Here is a 15,573-nt window from a genome sequence, read left to right as displayed (position 1 = left end):
TCATAAATCTATACTGCTATACAAGCTGTACACTGACTACTCTAAAGTATATCCAAATTTACTTTCTATCGTACTGTCCCTTTAGGAGATCCTTAGTCATCGCCTGTTGTCTTGTCCCTGAGGGGAATAATCTATTTCAGGTGAGGCATTTATGATGGATTTTTGAATTTCCCTCAAGTATCTCTTAACTGGTTACTGCACCCTGAAATTAACTGGAGCATGGCATCTATTGGAGCAGAGGCATTTGAGGAATTATGAATCTTTTCAGGCATGTGGTATTTTGAAACGACTGGATTATGTACCTTAAAAACAGCACAACACAATTACCACAATACCAGCACTTCATGTCAGTGTGTGTACACAGGTACTTGTGTAAATATCTTGAATGTAGTTTACATGTGCCCTGCAGCATGAAGGTTCTACTTCCAGCTCTTGTGCAAATGCATGCCAACTTGCCCATGCCTGCAGGCTTCCAGTAAACAGTGGAGTTGCACCAAAGTCGAAGTCTGAACATCTTGAGAGTTTCACATTTTTGTTTTTTGCCACAAAGCAATACAGACAGCGCATGATTCACCGAAAACATATCATCTCACAGTGGTCTACTGACCTCCACTATCATGTGATACCAGCCCTAATCAACTGGAAGTAATTTGAGAGGTTATGCTAATGAGGATGTTTCCTGGCAAGTGTCGGAAAGGAAAGGAAAACAGAAACTAAAAACTCTGAATTGTAGGAAACAAACAGGCAGACCACGGAGGCCAAGCAGAGGGGTTAAGGTTCAGGGAGCTTGGTCTAATGTGAAAGGCAATGTTGGTGTAATGTCATGGGGTGCTCATGTTCTGAGGAGATGTTCGGGATGGATAGGGGGCCTCATCACACATGAGCTGGATAAACGTATCCAGAAAAGGATAAAGTTACACTAACTGATGAATTATCTATTATTATGAATATTAAGCCCACAATTCCTACTCAAAAAACAACATGTCACATATTCATACAGTAGACCATTGATAGCAACCAACATGACAAATTATATCCACACTAATAATAAACACATGGCATGTGATTAAAGCCTACTCGGGACAGACATAAACGGGACATAAATACAGTGTGGTACCGTCACCTCTTTGTGTTGGCGCCTTTCAGTCAAAGCACTTGAACAGGCAATATAGTTTATATTCTCACAGCTTTATACATAGCAACAGAGCCTGGGGCTGAGGTGTTGTTACTGATACTGGGCCTGGCTACTGCTCAGAAAAGGCAAGAGGGTGACTTCTCAATAAGGGGTGGGAAGCAACAAGTGTACTAAAATGAACTGTGAAGTGAAGAACAAGACTAAATTCTAACTTTCAGATCGAGCTATCTCAATAGGACAAACTGGCCGTGCTATTATAAGTTTTGAAACTTTTTTTTTTTAATGAAATAGTTGAAACTGCCTGACATAGTTGGGTTCTTGAAAAATTCTTCATTATACATAGATTACTGTACAAATGTATTTGATTGTGTTAGTAAATACTGCTTTCTATGTATATAAATAACGTACAGATTAAGTGCTCTGCTTTTGATGAGAACACACACAACTAAAATCTATTACGTTAAAGGGGGTTGAAGCTGATGTTTTCCGGTGTTTGTGTTGTTTTAAATGTTAAGTGTTGCTGAAATGTCAACTTACCAGCTGTGAAGGTCAGACAGGCAGTCAAAAGTAGCTTCGGGAAAAGAACGCGCAAACACTTCTCTTGTGCACTCCTTAGGCAGCCATCAGCGACAAACTACCAAAAAAGTGCTGTTTTTGATCAAATGAACGCCCCCCCAAAAAGATTATTTCTCTCGATACTTCCACATGTTGCTACGCAGCGTGCTTTTTTTTTTTTACCGTCGAGTTGTTGTCACCGCTCCGAGCGTCTGCGATCACCTGTACCACCACCAATAGAATCGCCGCGAGGGGCTTGTGGGTAATGGAGTTCTTACGCACTTACAGCCGGAATGAACTATTTTTAGACAATGACGTGAGCATTTTTGTCAACAGAACAAGTCGACAGGACATCCAACTTTAGACCAAAACGCGGTGGCAACTTAATTATAACTTTCGTTTGATGTCCAGCCAATGTTATTATCAAGACTGTTGGGAAAGATGGGAGTTCACTAAGGCCTGGTATTCCCCTGTTATTAAAAATAGATGGGTGACAAATGGAAACTTCTGAAAAAACACCGGTTTATCTTGAACAAATAAAAAGCTTTTGTGAAAAATAAGCCTCAAATGTGCAAAATTTGATGAGTAAAATACCAACTGATGTAGAGTGGTCTGTAGACAATACGGTCTTAGAAAGATGATTTCACTTTATCTTGTAATTTAATCGGTTGATTTGAGGTATACATTTATACCATAATATAAATATTCCTAATATTTTCCATTCCTCTTAAAAAATGACTCAGCACTTGTTACCGAAGTTAAGGAAGTTGTTTTACTCTTTATATTTCATTAATAGCAGTGGTTTATTTATTTTTACACTTGTATGTGTTACCAATGTTGAACAGTCATTTAAGACATTGCCTGTACAGTTTGTCTTCATATGCCCTGTGATTGACAGGTGACCAGTTCCCACCTCTCACTGACAGTCAACTGGCATAGGCTCCAGCTCACCCGTGACCCTAATGAGGACAAGCAGTATACTGTAGAACATGTATGGATGAACAGAATTGGCGGTGTGTTGCCATGAGCTTGACCTAGTTGTATCTAATATTGTGACAGTGCATATTTATAATACATTTGTACCTTTAATAAAACTGAGAACATCATGCGATCTCCTCACAGCTCCGTGTGTTACCACAAGAGAAAAGCAAATGTGAAATTAAAAAAATGCAATAAAAATTAGGTGACAAGTTCGGGTGGGTGTTCAAAGGGGCTTTTTATTTTAGTTCAGCAAGTCATCAATGAAAGAGGAAATAGTTGACCCCCAACTAAACAATCAATTGCCATCTGCTATGGAATCATGTCATCTACCAATCTCTACAAGTCTACAATGATCATTATTTATCAGAGGATGTCATGTTATACTGTAAGTTGAAAGACAATTTATCAATGTCTGAAGTAGCTCATTCCCTCCAGTGTACATTAAAGGGATATTTCTGATTTTTTAAAATAAGAAGTTGTGTAACATCCCCATCAGCAGTGTTGTCCATCAACAGTGACTTACCCCGCACTTCATCCTGTGTGCCCACTTCTGGTTGGATTTCGGTGATGAGAAACATAGTTCTGGTTAGTTATTGGGGTTACTTAAGTAAAGAGTTTGTATTCTCAAAACAATATGCATTTGAAAGAGTAATACATTTGCATGACAAAATCTCCCCCCCCAAAAACATCAGACGTCACAAATCGCTCAGTTTTACTTTCTCTGACGTCGCATTAATTCGCGCTGTCCATTGTTGTGTGTGTGACGAAGATGCACCCGCCACAACATCGCAGCCATCTTGTTTACATATGTGTTCCACAGCCGATGAAGAGGGTCGTAGCCATTTTGATCACATACACAACAACATACACAACAACATACAGCCGATAGCGCACATTAATTACTCTTTCTAACGCACATTGTTTTGAGAAGCCAAACTCTTTACTTAAGAAACCCCAATAACTAACCGAAACTACATTTCTCATCACCAAATTCCGACCAGAACTGGTCTTACGGGACCAAGTGTGGGGTAAGTCACCGTTGAGGGACTACACTGCTGATGGGGATGTCATACATCTTCATGTCAAAAAATCCAAACTATCCCTTTAAGATCAAGTATGTGATTTTTATGAGTCATTCAACATTGAATATAGTCACTCTAAACATTGTGTGTTTATTCAACTGGTTATACAAGTTAACAGATTTACCCTCTACTGTCTTAAGTGGTGGTGCATGCAGAATTATTGATAAGCAAACAGCTGGTTGCATGTCCTATGACTGTGGGGGCGTTTCAAATTTACACATAATCAGGGGTCAAATCAAATCTAATTTCTCTTGGGCAAGCAGTGAGATAATGGTCAAGATTGTTTGTGCAATGTGCTGCTGTGTAATAGTTTACTGCGACAAGGGGTACTGCGGATGCCACCAATCCATAAGTCTCACACTGTGTACAGGGTCCAGCACCACCTGCATCCCGCCATGATCCACTCTTTTCTTGCCTCTCTGGACCGGAGAGTCCTGGAACATCAGACGAACTCGGTGGTGGCGCATGTCTGGGCTGACATTGATTGTGAACTACGAAAAAAGCAGACAGAGCAGTAGAGGTGAAAAAAAATGTTTGTGTAACATCACGTCTTAGTAGGCATTTTTTCCACAGTGCATCTTAAATGAACAGTAGGCCTGTCACAATAACACATTTTGCTGTACGATAATTGTCCTACAAATTATTGTCGATAATCGATATTATTGACATTTTTAGACTATTTTTAATTAATTATATGGCATAATAATGCAAGTACATCATTAAAAGCAATAAACTTTAATTTCTCAAGAGCAATTAACATTGTAATTGGAATGTCAAGAGCTTTTAAACAAAATAAATATAATAAACAAAAAAAGACAACCAAAAAAAAACAATGAAAATAAAATGGACGGTCTCTTTTAGCAAAAATCGCACTTAAATAAAAATAACAATCATAACCAAAAACAAAAAAAAATAGACCATCTCTGTCTCTATTAAGAAAAAAAAGCACTTCAATAAAAAGCACACACAACAATAAAAACAAATAAAATGGAGTATTAACTCTCAGTAAAGAAAATTGCACTTCAATAAAAAATGAAGATTGTGTATTATTCCTTAACAAGAAGGCTTAAACATGTAATCAACGACACTGTCTGTGAGCATACACCATTTTGTGCTGTTTCTTTTTTTTTAAATTTACGTTTCCCAGTAAGCACTGACAGTTGGGACGAAGACTGCTGCTGCTGCTGCACCTCCAGTGGCAGCGATATCAGTTCGGCGGTGTTCATGCGCTCACCCTGTTCATTCTGTTTAAAAGTGAAATATTCGGTACACTGGGGCTGTGGCATTTGGCTTAGAAACCATCGCTTTTGTGCCTTCATCCATATTCAAGTTAGCTCACGACGCTAACTTGTACTAACGATAAGATGGCAGACTTCTCTGTATATCAACTCACTAGCCGCCCCGCCTACACCTACTGGGACAAAGAGGAAGAATGGTTGAGAAGAGAGTTAACTCTCTTCGTTCATTCCAATATAGAACCAACGTGCCCAGAAAGATGCAGAGTGAACCCTCTTGTCATCCAGCCTGTGTCATAAAGAGAGAGAAAGTGAGAGGAAGACAAACATGCATGCACATGTCAATTTATCGACTTCATTTTTATTTATCATTCCATTAATCTATTTATTGATTATCATGACAGGCCTAATGGACAGATTAAATGGTACTTCATAGCATCACTTAAACATTGTGTAAAAAAAAAAAAAAAAAAAAGATTCTGCTATTAACATATTATCACACCAACCTGAGAAAGAGTCATCCCCATGACCACAGGAATAAAGATGAAATTTAATGTGGACACTTGAAGCAAGTAACAATCCGAGTCTGGATTTGTGTGGACATCTTCGTACTGTTTTGGCATACGCAAGGACTTTGCACGACCATTTTTAGTATTTACCTGCCGGGATGGAGTTTATAAAGAAATAACAACTGTATTAGTTTTACCATTTGTTACTGTTAACTATCTGCTGTGTAGCAACTTAAAGACAAAGACGGTTACCTGTTTTACAAACTTGAAGTTGAACTCCCACAATCCTTCTGGTCGAGTCCCAGTCACCTTTTTTACCCAGAACAATACACACTGCAGAAAGAAACAAAAAAAACGCCTAAAGAATCAGATGTGACATTAGATAGACTATTGGTATTAGTGTCCTAGAGTAGAGGTCATCCACCATTTTAGACCACACAACCAATTCAAGCCGAACCTCAAGCAGATGAGCAATGGCATAACCGTGGCCTTTAATAAAGCTTTTTCTTTTCTTAATACACACAAAATGTCCTCCTGAAAGTCTTATCCTTTTTTATCTGTGAGTAGTAGTGTAGGACTGTTAATTGTTTTATTTTTTTACATCTAAAAGTAGTTTATCAAACAATTCTAAAAATTAATGGATGGAGATTTGCTACTGTCAATGCATTACAGTCAACACCACAGTCATTTATTTATAAGAAGATGAATGAGGGCAAAAAGTACAAATAAAAAAAATGGGGAGTTAAAGCAGTAGTCACCAACGTTTTTGAGGCCAAGATCCCTGGTCTTGGCCGTGAACCAGCGCAAGATCTACCCCCACCCCATATATTGTGTGTGTGTGTGTGTGCATGCCTAGAAAAAATATATACAATATATTTTAAATAAAAATGTATTTATTTTGTAGACAGTAAAGAAAAAAAAGTGATAGATATTTAAAGCTTTTCCTTTAAATACAAAGGTTTGTGTTATTCAACATTTCAGCTTTTTCTCATTGTGCCTTTTGCTGTACTTTTACCATTTTTTTTGTTTCTTAAATATTTAGTTTCTGCAGCGATGCAATGACATATAGTATGAGCCACGGGTCATGGATGGCTCCCGACCCGCATTTTGGTCACCCCTGTGGGTCGGACTTGTGGCGTGGGCTCTATGAGCAAATTACAACTCGGCTTGTTGGCTCAGTGTTTTGGGCGAGTGGTGGTGAGGAGAGAGAGACTGGTCAGTGCGTTACAACAGTCAGCCCTAACGAGCTGCAGCTCGAAGATTTTTTTGGAGGTGCACATCTATGGAGTTATACTTGTGCCTTAATATTGAGGTAGCAAACGCATCTTTTGAGTCATTAACGTGAAACAACTACTGTGCTCAATCACGTCGATGCACTGTCACTCCCTCTCTCAACCCTTCTGCACGTGTCTCACTCGGCGCGGTGCAGCGAGGGGAGCCGGTTTACTAGTATCTCCGGGGGGCTTTTGGGGACTGGGCTTTTGGCTGGAGCTTGCAGCTTGTTGCCTGGAGGGCGGCGAGGCCTACAGGCGTGTTGTGTTCAAAATGCGAACCTGTTGGTAACTCTCAAGGAGGGGAGGGCACTAACGTTCTCGCAATCGACTGGCAAAGTCCCAGAGATCGAACAGTAGCTCGCGACCGACGGGTTGGTGACCCCTGCTCTAAAGTGTGGCAAAATTTTCATGAAAATAAATAAGCAAAGTCAATAATATGTACACTTGGCAAAGCCGAACTCATGTTTCACGGCACATGACGGCTATGCACGAATATCCTTAAAAGCAAACACCCCAGTGTCATGTCATGTTCCTCACCATCACCGCGGTAAGCTTTAGTTAACGTTAAAGCCTCAATAAAATTATTATTTTTGTAGCATTCATACAACGTTATTGTTTTTACAACCGATAGTACCGTTTCTCATGTCAACACACACACACACATATATATTTTTTTAAATCGCTGACTCGTCAACGATTAAAATAATCGTTAGTTGCAGCCCTAATTTCTAAATCAATATAAATTGCAATGTAATGTATGATTGACAAGACACCCAGCTCATGAGATGAGATGATACACGAGACTGGGCCCACAAGAACAAGACGAGACGAGATTTAACATTAATTTTAAGATTTAATTTTAACGTACAATGAAAAATATAGGACTGGACAAATGTACTTTTTTTATTTACTCGAGTCACAAAACAATGTAGGCGTGTTTTGAAATGTTTATGCAAATAAACCACTATTTATTAATGTTAGAATATATAATAATATTTCACAAAAATGCAATGTGTTACCTTTCACTTTGTAAAGTTTTAGACTTGGCATTTGTGACATGTACTGTATTTTCTCACAGGCAATTTATACTGCCTTTCAAGCGTTTGCTTGATTTCTTGAAATTCTGGCTTTTCAACTGTATTAAAGAGCAGCATTCTTTTGAGAGCAAATTAATCTGTGAGCGCACACCATTTTGCGCTATCCCGTTTGTATTTACTTTGTCGACCAAACGTCTCAGTGAGTGTTGACTGTCGAAAAGTAGGCTCTGTATCTCAATGTGTAGTTTTTTTCCAGATGGAAAAACTGGGTCAGGTGATGTTTGACGTGGGCTTGCACTGCTCCTTAATGAGTTAAATTTTTTTGACGTAAAAGTTGTAGGACATCCCTATCAGCCTCAGGGACAATGACCAGGTGCAGGTCCTAAGGCAGGACATCACCAACAGTCTGCACACTATCAACAAGACACTGCTGCCAGGGAAGCTCAAACTCTGGTGCCTGCAATTTGGACTTTTCCATCGGGTATTGTGGCCACTCACGATCTATGAGGTCCCAATAACAAAAGTGGAGAAGATGGAGCGAACGATAACTTTGTATATGAAGAAGTGGCTTGGGGTCCCACGCTGTCTGACCAACATCAGCATCTACTGCAAAGGAGTCCCTGAATTGCCTATCACGAACCACAAATGCTCTAAAGTGGATGACATTAAAGAACTCCAGAGACCAGACCATTGGCAATGCTGCACCACGCCTGTTAACGGAAATGGGACACCATCCGACGCAGTACAGCACGCTACGTCAAGCCTGAAGCACAACGACATTGTGGGAAATGTCCAGAGCAGAGGACGATTTGGCGTTGCAGCGAATAAACCAACTTGACGCAAAGCTTCAGCTTCACTAATTTAACATCAAATTGAAGGGGAAAGTTTAACAATCATGATAAAGCAATATCCGAAATACAAAAATACATACAAGCAACAATAATGCCTCATTTTGGAGGATCCCCACTCACAGTGACAGGTTTCACCGCTGCGCTGTGCGGGGATTGGAACACCAATATAAAACAAAATCTTCAAGATTAAACACTCTTAATGGACAAAATAATCAAACTTACTTATTTGTTCATATAATGCACACAGAACAATGAACAACTTCACGCTGTCTCCTTCCTGCTCCGTTCTCCTCACGCCGTTAGGCGTTCTGGTACACTCGTAATTGTGAGTGTTGCGCGCTAATTTTTATTTACGTACCCCCATCACAAATGGCATACGTGTACCCCGCTTTGGAAACCTAGGTCATAGAGCTCACAGTCCCATGGGAGGATTCCACAGACGAGGCCTACGAACAAAAGAAACTACGCTACATAGACGTGGCAGCAGATGCACAACAACAAGGATGGAAGGCCAAGGTCTATCCAGCTGAAGTAGGATGCAGAGGTTTTGTGGCTTCCTCTACCAACAGGCTCATGAAAGACCTTGGCATTCATGGACAGGCTATGCGAAAGACCATAAGATCAGTCTCTGAAGCGGCCGAAAGCAGCAGCCAGTGGCTATGGATCAAGCGCAAGGACCCTTGCTGGGCTCAAAGCAGAGGGGGGCACACCTGGGACGGCAGATGTTACAGATGAGTACTTTGGAGGTGTTGTGGGCCTATCGTCAAAACACCAATGAAGGAGGGTGCCACCAGATGACCCCAATGAAGTTTGTAACCCACCTCCCTTCCTTCTCGCCCATTTGCATTTGCTTACTTGTTACTCCTCACGACATTCACTTGCAGCACTCTGTGTGTAACTTAATTAGCGCCTCGCCAACGCCAACTAACACACATGCACATTTATCGAGTCCGGCAAAATGATCAAGTTTGTTTTAATTTATCGTGCGGTTAATTGATTATCGTGACAGGCCTACCTATACAGCACACTACAGAGTGTTGTCAACATGCAAGCTTAACCTTGTAATATTACCAAAAAGGTCAAATATAATTTCACAATCCAGAAGCGGAAATGTAAAAATTAACAAGTAACAGTGACTGACAGCAAGCTGACAGGTTCAATTTACCTTGGAATTGAGCAAGGTTGTTGGTGTAGATTCAGGCAGGGCAGGAATTTTGGAGACACGCGAGCTGAAAGGCTCATACAAATGAAAGAGGGAGCGAATCACACGGGCCCTGAGACAGCACATTCTGTCAATGCAGTCAGGCTGGAGACGAAAGGGCAGGTCAACATCGATTCTGTAGTGTCTTTGGATGGTAGAAAGGGAGGTAAAAAATACATCAGGCAGTCACATTTGAACTTCAGTGCAGGCAGTGCTGAAAAACTACATATAGATGTAAATAACAGCCATCATATGAAACACATGTATACTCATACCTTCTGTATAGCCTTGTCCAAAATACTGCAGTGCATGTGACCATCCAGGCATTCCTACAGATTAGTGAGAATCTGCACACATCTTCTGGCCGAATATAAGAAGAAAGCACAAGCCAAATGTCCACTGGATATTCTTTCCCATCGCTGCTCTCATTGCTCTCTGTGAGGACATATGAAGTGGTACTGTTAGGTTCTCTCTTGTAAACTCTGTTTTCCACACCCACACTGTGATAATCCTACCCTTTCTCCTCTTGTTCTTCTTCTTGTGGACCACTTTAGTTTCACTATCACCATCTTCCTCATGGTCCAAGTCATCACTGCTCTCCAAACCATCTATTTTGATGGTTTCCGCAGATGAGAGGACCTCTTCTACAGCACCCAGTGATGCTTCCAGGCCGCAGAGTAATTTGACTGCAAACATGTAAAGGGTTGCTCAGCTTTCAGTTCAGCGACAAAATTAGACAAAATTGTATACAAGATCCAGGAGGGTTACCTTCTTTTTCAACTGCATTTGCAACAGCCTTTTTCACTCTACCAGACTTGACAACGGCTGGATCGGCATCAGCATAATCAGCAACGGTCACTGAAGAAAAGTGTGTAGTCATGCTGAATATGTCTTTCGGCAAGCACTAAGCATAACATTTAATGGAGGTGCAACACCCCTTAGCACGGCACTGTTTAAATGAAAACAACTGCAACCACACTGAAGACATTAGACAGATATGTTCATTTGTAATAATATGACATCCACCAAGCCCCTCAATGATCTTGGGCGCCGCCCTTTCGGCTAACTTTCCCAACACAATATATTATTTTATTTTACATCGAAACATTGTAAATGTATGCATTGAAAATATTGCTTATTGTAGGTTTTGAGCAAAAAACGAAACCATCACAATGACATTTTTTATAACAACTGTGTGAAGCCTTATGAATAAACCATAGCTGAAATATTGAAACAGCTAGCTTGTTGGCTAATATGAATGCGGGCCAAACATAACCTACCTGATTCCGAGCAAACGTCCCCGGCCCTAAATTTCAGCCGTTTTCGGTTCCCTTTCTTGGGCATGTCGACACTAGTGTTCTGTGGACGCTTAACGCCGCCGTAAATCCAGCCATGGCTCTTTGGCAAGCCGGAATAGAGAAAAAGAAAAAAGAATGAGAGAGATACTGAAAATAGTCCCGCCAGGATCTTCAGCCATCATGGAATGACGCAATGTTGGAATTATCGCGAGAGTATTGTTGTCAGTCTTCTTTTGCGTCACTTCAGGCTGTGGTGCTGCTTTACTGCCACCTGTCGGCAAATAGTACACTTACAATATAGTTCTGCTAAATTACTACAGTATGTTAACATGGACTACAGTACATTTAAACTTAATAACATCCTATATAGTCTACCTGAAATACATTTATTTTGTTTGTGTTTATTACAACCTGTCAATGTATTTTAGAAACATTAAAAAAAATTGAAATAATTTAAAAATATTGGTCTTGAAACAGTTACAGTATTTATTGTGTAAAAACATAAACCAAGTCGCTAAAGCTGTGAAAAAAAATGTTTAATTTGAGTAATCTGTATTCGACATTGTGGCCAATAATGTAAAGAAAAATTCCCATTTATTGTGATTTTTGCAGTTGGATTTTTTACATAACAGACATGAGATGAGCCTCAACTTAAAGGAAAACTGCACTTTTTTGGAATTTTGCGAATCATCCTTATGTTAGAGATGAACACACCTCTGTCCCTTTTCTGTACATTCTTTATATATAAACAGATAAAAACAGACAGGTAAATAATGTACGAAATGGGACACACCTATTCCGCCGACAGAGCCCTTTTTTAAAACACCTCCAAAAACCTCCAACACCGTTTTATGGTTTTATATACATGCGGTGACCATGCAGTAACAGGACATTCATGATATCATGTAATACGTACAGTATTTTGCAATATTTTGGTAATTTTAAGCATTACCTGAACTTCCTTCCTGGGCGCATTTCACATAGCATCTGAGAAAGGAATGCTACACCTAGAGTTAACTTTTCCAAACTCAAAAACAAAAACGTAGCAGCAGTGGCGGCAGCGCCAATATGTAGCATTACCTTTCAGTAGTGGCCTGAGGCGTTGTGAGTGCGGTGCTGACTGCGAGTGAGTGTGTGGTGAAGCTAGTTGCTAGCAGGCTAGTAGCTAGGTGGTGGCGAGGTGTCACTACGCCAGTAATGTAGTTCTTCGGCATAACAATGTTAATAACAATAAGAAAAATGTCGTTGTAGCTTAGTTAATATGCAGGTCACATTATGTAAATGGAGCGCTGCTGGTGGTTTTTGGAGGTTTTTTCTGAAGGCTTTACAGGATGGACTAGGTGCATTCTTCACCTGCCTCTTTATCTGTTTTTATATCTTTAGAATGCACAGAAAAGAGAAAGACATGTGTCTTCATGTCTCACATAAGGATTGTGAATGATGGGCAAAATTTGTTAAAAGGGCAGTTTTCCTTTAAATGGAAAATATGGGACATAAACAATAAAACATTGTGAATATGGCTCATGATCAAGAACCTTTAGGTAGTATAAAACAATATCCGGTGTTCTAAGCAGGCCCAGAATCCATGCAGTAGTTAGTTAGTATAATGTTGCAACTCTAACATTCTTCAGAATCAGCTGATTCACATTCACCCAACTATGTCTTTTCTGCATGAAGTTAATGTCTAATAAAAGCTGTATGATTTTCAGTGCACGTTTGTATGGTCAGACATAGTCTTTCATGTTCACCAACAAAATTGTTGTACATTACTTTGCAAAAGTTTTAGGCCACCACTCACTCTGCTATTTTAAATTAGTATATTATTGTTGTTTTCTTATTGTTCATTAAAACATTGCAAAAACAAACAGCATTATGGTGGCCTAAGACCTTTGGGCCGACACTGTCCCCTGTAGGTCAGGTTAGAAAGTTACTCCTCAAGAAGACTTTTTCATCTTGTTGTGACTTCCGTGATTACATGTTCATTGCATATCCTGCAGAGAGCGCTGTGCATCCAATTGTGCAATCATGCACCGCTTTGGTGCTTATTAGTGAGTGTGTGTTATGATGATGATGATGATGATGGAGCTACACGGTTAGGATCATGCAAATAGTGCTGCACACATGCAAGGTCAACCATAAAGCATGAGATGACACAAATGACCTTGTCAATGTGTATTCTAATTTCAGATAGCTGGACCCTTCTTGTAGACGAGTGGTGACAAGTGCAGATTCCCTAATGTGTGAATGTGTGTGAGGGAGCAGGAGTGTCAGCTCACTGTTTGTGTGTGTGTGTGTGTGTGTGGTGGGAGGAGATGGAAGCAGAGAAGGCGGATGCAGATAAGATTCTCTCCTCTCTCTCACAGACACATATACGCACACACACCGACTTCAACACTACATCAGACGTCCGCTCCGCGATCTATTCTCGTATTTGGACTTGTTCTGTACTATGAGCACCTCCGTGCTCGCGGGCACCGCCCCTCCAAACGGCCGCGCGCCTCTCTGAGCTGTCAATCACGTCACGCCGAGGTTGGTACATGTGAGTGAGGGAGTGCATGGCGCGCCGGCCAGGGCGGATCTGCACACGGGGAGAAACGACGCCGGTTAATGAGGATGAGAGGTCGCCAACTATCGCATCAATTCGATCATTCTAAATAGGTAAGAGGGTGCACAAAAGAAAGATTACACAGTGCATGAAAAGAAGGCGCGAATCCACAAATGCATGGTTGTCCTTTTTTTGCTTAACGCGTTAATAGGCCCTCCAATCAGTTTGAATACATACATGTATTTTATATGTAACCTACATCCACGTCCTTGCACCGACAGTTAGCGTCGCCCACACAACCCTCGCAGCAGGATGATGTGCGAGGTGATGCCGACCATCAGCGAGGGGGACTCGGCCGGTCCCCCGAGAGGAACCGGCGGCGTCCCGAATGGCTCCGAGCAAGAGGCCAACTTCGAGCAGCTGATGGTCAACATGCTGGACGAGAGAGACAAGCTGCTCGAGTCCCTCAGGGAGACCCAGGAGACTCTTATCCAGTCCCAGACCAAACTGCAGGGGGCGCTACACGAGAGGGACGTGCTGCAGCGTCAGATCAATGCAGCCCTGCCTCAGGTGAGGAGCAACCGGCCTCTGGCGGGTCCTAGGCGCCATACGTTTACGTTGCACTAGTTAGTTGGCACACCCTGGTAGCCTGTTCAACTAGGTATTTGTCTACAGTCAAACTGGGTGATCTTTATTTGCAATATATCTACAGACCTGTGGTCATTGAAGGACGTTGGAGAACTCTTCCAACAGACATAGCAAGTGCATGATTGTGCATTTTTAAGGGGAAATTCTATGGAAATGGGTCAAAATGAGTTGCCTGCATCCTTGCCAAAGAGCAGCTGTGGATCCAGTGTGTTCTCTCCCTCAGTCACTCCCAATTTCCCTATTTTCATCAGGATATGGGTTGTTTTCAAAGCAAAGACAATTATTGTATTTATTTGGGATCATATACAGATGACATATTATTATGGCTGTCACCCAAACCTGCAAAAACGCTGTAATGTGCATGCCAGACCAGTAGTTAGCGACGGTGCTTTGTAAAGACACACAATTTGCATGAGCACAAACTGTCCACCCAGAAGAAACTGTCATTGTAAAACCCTTGATTGGGGTAAATGTGGTATGTCAGTGAAGACGTATTAAGTAATGTAACGCTACTGGAAACAGTAACATTGTAGTACTTGTACACGTTCCTCTAGGATTGTTATAAGCATAAATGCTACTACACTGCTGTGAGACTGAACACGCATGTGCAATAATGTGCACTTTGAGACCCAGTTTCACGTTCTCAATGTGACACATTCTCACTTTTGTGTGATACTGTACCTGTATGCGGCATGATGATGTTGTAGCAATACAATGCAAGTTTTCCCAGATTTTGGGAAATCCTGCCTGGCATCTGGGATACTTTAGAGACTGCCTTTTAGATGTACTGTACTTACAGAGCAGTAAATTTGACAAATAGGAGTGTTTCAGATCACAATAATGTCTACATATCAGGCCAAATACGTCTAATACTGTATGCCTGATAAAGCATTTGAAAGCAGTAATTAAGGAAGCCGGGAAAAGCAGTTTCTCTGCCTGGAAGTTATTTCTTTTGATGTTGCAGATGTAAGTCATGACTGGCATCATGTTGCCTCGTTAATGGTTTGCTGTTTTTCAGCTCTTGATCACATTTCCCTGCACATACAACAGACCATCTTTGACAAAACAAGTAAAGTGGGCTGTGACTATTAAAGTCTGGCGCACATTTTGCTTGAAAGCTGTTCAGACATGTGGCACGCCTGATTATTAATGTGATTGAAACAGCCTTATGTGATGACCTGCCTGCTCCTCAGGGGCTGTTCATGTGCTGATGCTGACCTGG

At 41.0% G+C, this 15,573-nt stretch overlaps 3 protein-coding genes across 9 annotated transcripts in view; 1 reads left to right on the top strand and 2 right to left on the bottom strand.

Annotated features, from left to right (window-relative positions):
* The window catches only part of tfeb (transcription factor EB), a 32,167-nt gene extending 30,149 nt beyond the window's left edge, over positions 1 to 2,018 (bottom strand). For 3 of the 4 annotated variants that reach the window (XM_054785264.1, XM_054785260.1, XM_054785266.1), the window contains exon 1: positions 1,673 to 2,018. The gene's annotated coding sequence lies outside the window, so the exon portion shown is untranslated. The remainder of the gene's footprint in view (positions 1 to 1,672) is intronic. The other variant, XM_054785268.1, reaches the window with a different exon arrangement.
* Positions 2,019 to 2,887: 869 nt separating this feature from the next.
* Positions 2,888 to 11,333, bottom strand: tmem183a (transmembrane protein 183A). 2 transcript variants are annotated; one of them, XM_054785798.1, is made up of 8 exons: positions 11,141 to 11,333; positions 10,629 to 10,718; positions 10,376 to 10,546; positions 10,136 to 10,295; positions 9,825 to 10,005; positions 5,750 to 5,830; positions 5,495 to 5,647; positions 2,888 to 4,244 (listed from the first exon to the last, which is right to left on the bottom strand). In XM_054785798.1, the coding sequence occupies exons 1-8, from the start codon at positions 11,202 to 11,204 to the stop codon at positions 4,065 to 4,067; spliced, it is 1,080 nt and encodes a 359-aa protein (XP_054641773.1). In that variant the 5' UTR covers positions 11,205 to 11,333; the 3' UTR covers positions 2,888 to 4,064. The 2 variants fall into 2 exon arrangements, with proteins under 2 accessions (XP_054641773.1, XP_054641774.1); XM_054785799.1 differs by lacking the exon at positions 2,888 to 4,244 and adding an exon at positions 5,169 to 5,277.
* A 2,134-nt stretch (positions 11,334 to 13,467) lies between these two features.
* Positions 13,468 to 15,573, top strand: part of ppfia4 (PTPRF interacting protein alpha 4) — a 56,489-nt gene continuing 54,383 nt past the window's right edge. For all 3 annotated transcript variants that reach the window (XM_054784524.1, XM_054784523.1, XM_054784522.1), the window contains exons 1-2: positions 13,468 to 13,816; positions 13,985 to 14,273. In XM_054784524.1, coding sequence (XP_054640499.1) covers positions 14,016 to 14,273 — 258 coding nt within the window. In that variant the 5' untranslated portion in view covers positions 13,468 to 13,816; positions 13,985 to 14,015. The remainder of the gene's footprint in view (positions 13,817 to 13,984; positions 14,274 to 15,573) is intronic.

This window comes from Dunckerocampus dactyliophorus, chromosome 8, assembly GCF_027744805.1.
Source record: "Dunckerocampus dactyliophorus isolate RoL2022-P2 chromosome 8, RoL_Ddac_1.1, whole genome shotgun sequence".
NCBI lineage: Eukaryota > Metazoa > Chordata > Actinopteri > Syngnathiformes > Syngnathidae > Dunckerocampus > Dunckerocampus dactyliophorus.
The sequence above is the reverse complement of the archived record's forward strand: the minus strand, read 5'-3'. Positions and strand labels throughout refer to the sequence as shown.

Coding starts and splice junctions, on each gene's coding strand:
- tmem183a (XM_054785798.1), bottom strand. CDS start 11,204: ATGCCCAAGAAAGGGAACCGAAAACGGCTGAAATTTAGGGCCGGGGAC. Junction 5,831..9,824: donor CAACCTTGCTCAATTCCAAG/GTAAATTGAACC, acceptor TTCTTTCTGCAG/TGTGTATTGTTCTGGGTAAA. Junction 5,648..5,749: donor ACTTCAAGTTTGTAAAACAG/GTAACCGTCTTT, acceptor CCATCCCGGCAG/GTAAATACTAAAAATGGTCG.